The sequence below is a fragment of the Hemiscyllium ocellatum genome, chromosome 37 (assembly GCF_020745735.1).
Source record: "Hemiscyllium ocellatum isolate sHemOce1 chromosome 37, sHemOce1.pat.X.cur, whole genome shotgun sequence".
In the NCBI taxonomy this organism is placed as follows: Eukaryota; Metazoa; Chordata; class Chondrichthyes; order Orectolobiformes; family Hemiscylliidae; genus Hemiscyllium; species Hemiscyllium ocellatum.
The window spans coordinates 35,080,878-35,088,885 of record NC_083437.1 but is presented as its reverse complement, the minus strand read 5'-3'; the positions used below and the strand labels follow the sequence as shown (position 1 = coordinate 35,088,885).

At 40.0% G+C, this 8,008-nt stretch overlaps 1 protein-coding gene across 1 annotated transcript in view; it reads left to right on the top strand.

Moving 5' to 3' along the window:
• Positions 1-2,215: 2,215 nt before the first annotated feature.
• The window catches only part of LOC132833588 (protein polyglycylase TTLL10-like), a 44,135-nt gene continuing 38,342 nt past the window's right edge, over positions 2,216-8,008 (top strand). The window contains exons 1-2 of the mRNA XM_060851956.1: positions 2,216-2,331; positions 5,624-5,742. Coding sequence (XP_060707939.1) covers positions 2,216-2,331; positions 5,624-5,742 — 235 coding nt within the window. The remainder of the gene's footprint in view (positions 2,332-5,623; positions 5,743-8,008) is intronic.

Genomic DNA, 8,008 nt, shown 5'->3' with positions numbered 1-8,008 from the left:
CCCATTTGCCTACCTATTACTCTACATTTCCCATGACTAATGCCTCTAGCCTACACAGGCCTGAACACTATGGGCAATTTTGCATGGACAATCCATGTAGCTTGCATGTCTTTGGATGGTGGGAGGAAACCTGGAGGAAATCCACACGGGCAGTGGGAGAATGTGCAAACTCCATCCAGCCAGTTGCCTGAAGCTGGAATCAAACCCGCATCCCTGGCGCTGTGAGGCAGCAGTGCTAACCATTGAGCCAGCATTGTTGCCCCTTTGTCAGTCATTTTGTCAACCTCTGGAACAATTTCACTCCTGAATGTTCGGGGGTGGAATGGTGGTTTCTTTGCTGTGGTCTTGTATAACATCACCAAGTTTTTGTAAAAAGCCTAAATTTAAAAATACAGATACACTCACATATATGATACAAACACACACACACACACACACACACACACACACACACACACACACACACACACACACACACACACACACACACACACACACACACACACACACACCCATAAGCAGATGCACACTCAAATACAAACATGTACACATGCAGACATATAAACACACACTTATACAACCATATATACACAGACATGCACACACACTCACATACACGTATAAACATACACACGTACATATAAAGACGCATTCACACTCATACATACACAGAAACAGCAAATATATTTGTCGATTCTGTAACATATGAATGTTTCAGTAATTTTCTTATTTTTATGTCAAAGAAATGGGATAATCTGTTTGTTTACCTCCCAGTCTGCATCTCCTGACATTTGTAATGTAATATTGAATGGCTAAATTTAAATTCCAAATGTCCTGCTAAAATGGAAATGATGAAAAAAATCATTTAATTATATTTAAGTATAAATTCAAATAATTAACATCGGGATGATACTCACCATGATTGAGGATGATTTTGGAAAAAAGGGCTGAATCTTATTTTTGATGTTTATGTTAAGATCACATAAAGGTTTGTAAATGTTTTGTATCCAGTGACCCTTCTTCATAAATATTATCTCTTCTTTCACTTCACAGATGCTGTCAAACCTGCTGAGTCTATCTGGCAATTTCTGTTCTTGTTTCTGATTTCCAGCATCCATATTTCTTTGTTTTTTTAACATCTTGATTTGTTTCTCTAAAATTAAAACTGGTAAGTTGTCCAGGCAGGGTTCACTCTTCAAGGTATGATTTGTCCAGTATTACCATCAGCTGTGATCACAACATGACAACAGTAATCTGGACATGCAGCTTAATGCTCTTGGAAAACATGTTCAAATCTGGAGAAATTTCAGTTCAATAAAATCTAAAATTAAAGCTAGTTTCAAGAATTAGTTTTTATTACTGCATGAGTAGTAGTTGTCACAAGACCAGCATTTTTTGTCCATTCCCCTCAGTTGCCATAGAGGCCTTTTTAGAGTCAACATCATTGTTGAAGGATCTAGCTTTACATGTGGAGCAGACCAGGTCAGGATGATAGATTGGTCAACCAAATGTGTTTTTAATGATAATAATTATATGATCATTATTAAGATAGCTCTTAATTTCAGATTTTATTGAATTCAGACTTTACCGTGTTGGAATTTGAAATCATGTCCATGGAACATTAACTTGGGATTCTGTATTAATAATCCAGTGATACTATCACTACTTCACCAGCATGCAACTACCATACTGTCCTTTTGGGAAGGGAATTAACCAGTCTATAACTCCAGACATGCATAAATATGATTGACTCTCAACTACTCTATGAAATGGCCTTTTAAGCTGCTCAGTTCAAGGGCAATTAGGGATGTGCGAAAAATCCTGACCTTGGCAATGACACCAACATCCCATGAAAGAGTAAAAAAGAACCTCCCTGTGAACTGTGACCATGATTTTCAGGAAGTTCTCCAGTTTCTTTTGTATGTTGTTCTGAATCTTCAGCTCACAGTCCAGCTCTGAGCATCTGTCTCGGTGCGAGTTTGGACAGAGGCAATCTCAGAGAGGCTATTCCATTAGGTAGTTAAAGAGACAATTAGGATCATCTGTTTGGAATTTCTGAAAGTGGTCAGTGTCTGGTAACCTCAAACTAACATCCCCTTTTGCTCTGTCTCCCTCATGAATTGTCCCATCCTGTCTCGCAACGCACTAAGCTTTCCAAACTGGAGACTCCGAGAATGCAAAGGAATCCACCACAAATTTCCTGACAAATCCGAAAATGATTGACAACTTGACTTCCCGGACCATCAAGCACAGGAAATCGGATGACCTCAGAGATTATGGACCTTTCTATTACGTTGCAGGCACAAATGGAACTGATCTGTACGTACCAGAGTAAAGTTTCATTGTGAGCATGGTTTGACTTTATACCACTTTTAATGAATATTAGTTCATATATTTCAAACATTCAATATTTTCTTGAAAAGCTGTAAAATAATAATATATAATAAAGAGTTGGTGTCTTACAAACATACGAACCAAGAACACCAGTAGACCTCCTGGCCCATTGAGTCTGTTCTGCCAATTCACCAATAACTGATCTGATTATAATCTCAACCTTGAGGGAAAGAATGTAGTCATTTGATTAGACACTTTACAATCATCTAAGTTTCTCTTCTGACTTCAACAATTTGAGATCATAGACTCTGCCCCATTTTCTTCATTTGTTTTTGATGGCAACTGTTGATAATGATTCAGCACTATTTCATTTTTGCCTCTTTTAGACATGTCCCACAGGGTGGTGGGTGCCTGGCCAGCGGAGGTCGTAGAGGTGGGCACAATAGTGTCATTTAAGATGAATTTAAACAGATGCATGAATGAGCAGGGAGCAACGTGATACAAACCCTTAGAAAATAGGCCAATTATCTCTCCACCTCCAAACCTCCCAGCCTCATTCCTGATGAAGGGCTTTTGCCTGAAACGCGATTTTCCTGCTCCTCAGATGCTGCCTGACCTACTGTGCTTTTCCAGCACCATACTTTTGACTCTAATCTCCAGCATCTGCAATACTCATTTTCGCTTAGAAAATAAATGACAGATTTAGATAGAGAATTGGATTGGCACAGGCTTGGAGGGCCACAGGGCTTTTTCCTGTGCTGTAATTTTCTTTGTTCTTTGTTCTTTATTCTTTGATTGCTTTATTATCACAAAAACACAAAAAATAGAAGCTGTAGCATTCAACTGTTGAGACTGCTCTGCCATTAATAAGATATTTGCCTCAACTCCACTTTTCCACCTGCTCTCTATATCCCATTATTCACCGAAAGGCCAAATATTTAAATCCATCCCAGCCTTAAATGTATTCAATGATAATGCAGCGACAACCCTCTAGAATAGAGAATTAAAATATTTGCACAAAATTCCTCCTTATTCCCCATCCTAATTGATCAGTCCCTAATCCTCAGCCTATATTTGAAACTCTTCAATCAGCAGAAACAACCTCTCGACATCTGCCCTATCCAGATCCTTCATAACATCTGTATGTTTCAATGAGTTTGCTTCTCATTTGCCTAAACTTGAGAGAACATATGTCCAATTTACTCAAACTCTCATCTTGGACAACCCAGGGACAAACTGAGTGAACCTTTGCAGTAACCTTCTCTAATGCAAGTGTATCCTTTTGTAAATGTGGAGACTAAAGTTGCACATAGTACTCCAGGTGTGGTCTCACCAAAGTGCTGTAAAATTTTACCAAGACATTTTTTTTGTTATTCTTATACACCAATCCCTTTGCAGTAGTGGCCTACAGGTCATTGGCTTTACTGCTGAATTTCAGTGTTCCATAAACAAACACAAACTCAGTCTCTTTCGACATCCACACTGCGAAGTTTCACATCTCTTTTGTCATTAAATCTCACCCGATGCCACCCCATCTCAGACCTCCCCTTTTCCTCCCATTCTTGTTCATTGCCTTTGCACTTCCATAAACCCGCTGCATCTCATTTTGCACTTCAGATGAAAGGTTATTGACCAGAAACATTTACGCTCTTTCACTTCCCACAGAGGCTGATCGTTTCTCCAGCATTTTCTCGTTATCTTTCAGACTTCCGGCATCTGCATTATTTCAGGTCAGCTATTTCTGCATTATTATCTCTTAATGTCTTTCTGTTGGCTCAGGCTATCTGTCCCACTTTTTAGTCATTTGTACCATTATAATTCTGTTGTATCTCAATAGGTTAATCCAATTTTCTTCTGCACAAAAATTGCACAATTTATTGCTCATAATGACAACAAAGTTTAAAATTAAATCTAAATCATACTTTGTGCTAAATGTCAAATGGTTGATCTTAGTGGGCTCAGCATAAATGTGGTTGATAAAGAGATTCACCTAACTCTCCTCTAACCTAATTTACTGCATCCAGTGTTCCTGATGTGGGAAGACTGGGGAGCTGAAAATGTGTTGCTGGTTAAAGCGCAGCAGGTTAGGCAGCATCCAAGGAATAGGAAATTCGACGTTTCGGGCATAAGCCCTTCATTACCCGAAGACTGGGGAGACCAAACTTCCCACACTGGGGAGACCAAACATAAACTAAGGGAATGTTTCACCAAGCAAATAAGGCGGGCCCACAGGGGTCAACCTGACCTCCCAGTCACTGTCCATTTTAACTCCCCTTCCCACTCCATCTCCGACATGACCATCCTTGGCCTCCTCCATTGAGAATCAAAAAGCAAATTGAAGGAACAGCACCTCATCTTCTGCTTGGGCAGCCTACAGCCCAGAGGACTCAACATTGAGTTCTCCAATTTCCAGTAACCTCCTGTCCGCAACCCCCAACTCCCCTCGCAGCCCTTCCTCCTCCCTTCTATTCCTCCGACTGGCTCTTCCTTCCAGCTACCAACCGGATTCATTCTTCCCATCGACCAACCAGCTCGTAACCTCTACCTGTGCTGACCTATCCCTACCTCAGCACCCTGCCCCTCTTCCCAATCAGAACCCTCTCCCATTCCTCCTCCCTTTATGTACAGCTCCCTTTACACCACCCAGCCCTGAAGAAAGGTTACATCTGATGCTGCCTGGCTTGCTGTGTTCTTCCAGCCTCCTGCTTGTCTACCTTGGAATCCAGCATCTGCAGTATTTGTGTCTCTAACCAAAAGAATTACTGGCACTTAAGTTGTGGTGAAGCACATGTGGGAGAATTGGGATTCAGAAATAATTGGGGGATCCTCAGGAAATTTGCCCATCTGAAACTAGCAAAGGGAGTCTTTGGGCAAGTGGAGAGATTAGAGAACTTTGGGCAGTAAAAGGGAAATTGTTTCCTCTGTCAAGTGGGTCAACTAAGGGAGAAGTATCTGAAATGTTTGGCAAAATAAAGAATGAGGGCGAGGGGAGAAGTTAATTCATGCTAAGGGCTTTTATGATCTGGAACAAACTGACTGAAAGGTTAGTGTCATCATCTTTCATTTGAACTTTGAAATATCAGTTAGCATTTCTTCAAAATGAAGTAATTTTCACGGTCATTGAGTGGAAGCTGGAGTGTGGAGTTCAAATGAATAGCTTTTTAAAAACACTTTCAGTATCGTCAGATTCTCTGATTCTATGCAAGAAAGATGCTGTGGTTTGATCTGTTTCAGCAGCTTTCCTCGAACAGAAACCCATTGGAACCCACACTGTTTCTCTTTAATGCAGAATTGTCAACTACTGTGAAAAGAGGGGATGGAAGCGAATCTTTGACAACAACAGAGGAGACTACATCTTTAAATGGTCGGAATTCAAAATGATTTCCAACTATCAGAATTTCCGTCCAGGTAAGAGGGATGTTCTGGACCAGCACCACGTGCCCTCAAAATATATTAATAAGATAGCCTAGACCCTACCTTTGCCTCATTTTAAAGGCAAGTCCCAGGTGTTGTGTTCCAGATGTAATTCAATTGGTCAAACTATAGTGCAAAATGCACCTTATTCTTACACTATAGTTAAAATACAACAAAAGAAAAATTGAAACAACTTAACTCTGTTGGAAAACCTAACTGAATAATAGATTATTTAACTATTAAAGAGCGACTGTTCCAATATCGTAATGTCCTTTAAACACGTTTTGTAAAAACAAATTTAGTAAAATAGTTTGTCTCACAACTATCAACAGAAAACTCTGAGAAAGAGAGAAGCAGGGAGAGATATACTGCAGCTTCCAAACCAAGCTTCACAATCCCGGCAACTGCTTCTGAAAAAGTAAAGCTAAAAATGCTGGTTCAGGGCAGCTTGACACACCCATTCAGGCTGCTTCTATTGTCCTGACTTTAGAGAAAAGTCCCAACACCACACAAGCTGTTTACCTCATTGGCTTTGAAGTAGACTGGTCATCTCTATCTCAACCTTTTCTCATAAGAGAAGGACAAAAGACACTTCTTAAAGGATAGTGTTGTCACAGGGAGAAGGCTGAAACATGAGAACTGTCTCAATTTGATTGTGGCATTAGTAGAATCTGATAGAAATGAATGATAGACAGTGGTAATATTTTGATAGATCTGCCAAAGTTATCAAAGGCCATACAGGTAAAAGGATAGTAACATTTGAGGTAAAGTGTTCTTAACAATTTTCTTTTTTGAGTTTGGAGAAGATTTATAGCTCATGTTGAAGTTATGGATGTGGGATTGCTTGCTGAGCTGGAAGGTTCATTTCCAGACGTTTCGTCACCCTACTAGGTAACACCTTCAATGGGCCACCAGGCGAAGCACTGGTGATTCATGCTTTCTATTTATATGTTTGGATTTATGATGTTATTTCCTGTGGTGATGTCATTTCCTGATCTTTTTCTAGATGGGGTCTAACTCAATATGTTTGTTGATAGAGTCCTGATTGGAATGCCATGCTTCTAGGAATTCTCGTGTATGTCTCTGTTTGGCTTGTCCAAGAATGGATGTGTTGTCCCATTCAAAGTGGTGTCCTTCCTTATCTGTATGGAAGGATACTAGTGAGAGAGGGTCATGTCATTTTGTGGCTAGTTGATGTTCATGTATCCTGGTGACTAGTTTTCTGCCTGTTTGTCCAATGTAGTGTTTGTTACAGTCCTTGCACTATATTTTGTAAATGACATTAGTTTTGCTTGTTATCTGTATAGGGTTTTTCAAGTTCATTAGCTGCTGTTTTAGTGTGTTGATGGGTTTGTGGGCTACCATGATGCCAAGGGGTCTGAGTAGTCTGGCAGTCATGTCCAAGATGTCTTTGATGTTGGGGAGAGTGGCTAGGGTTCCTGGACGTGTTTTGTCTGCTTGTTTGGGTTTGTTGCTGAGAAATCGGCAGACGATGTTCATTGGGTACCCATTCTTTTTTGAATACAAGGTATAGGTGATTTTCCTCTGCTCTGTGTAGTTCCTCTGTGCTGCAGTGTGTGTTGGCTCATTGAAATAATGTTCTGATGCAACTTCTTTTTGGATGTTGGGATGATTGCTTCTGGAGTTCAATATTTGGTCCATATGTGTTGTTTGCCTGTTTGTCTTGTGAGGGTGACTTGTGAGGGTATTAAAACTGAAACTGGCTGAGTTTGCACATAAGCAGATCCCAGCTTGGGGAACACTAATTAATAATGAGGAGGAATCTTGACTGGCTAATATTTAACCTTGATTCAGCACTAAACCCTTGTATGAAACCCAGAATAGTATCCATTTGGCTCACAAGGAAACACGTTAGACGACTTATAATGCCGATTGACCACAATACGTTATATGAAAGTGTACAGCATGAATAATCAACAAGGACAAAGTGTTCAAATCCATGTTCTCTGGACAACTTGTTGCTGTTCCATTGTTAATGTGAGTGATTTATTTCATATTAAAGTGTTCAACAATAATATACAATAATAAACAACAAAAATAACAATAATATTACAGACCAACAATATCCAGCACTCCAAAGTAGTTTGAAGTTTGGAACTTGAGAAACGGTCCAGAATTTGCTGAAGCAAGGTGCATCCTGTTACTTAAACACGATTCTGCTCCTTCAGCCTGAAAATGCTTCACCCAAAAGTGTTACTGAAAGTGTGTGGGGTGGAAACAGTTTAGCAAGGGCGATAAG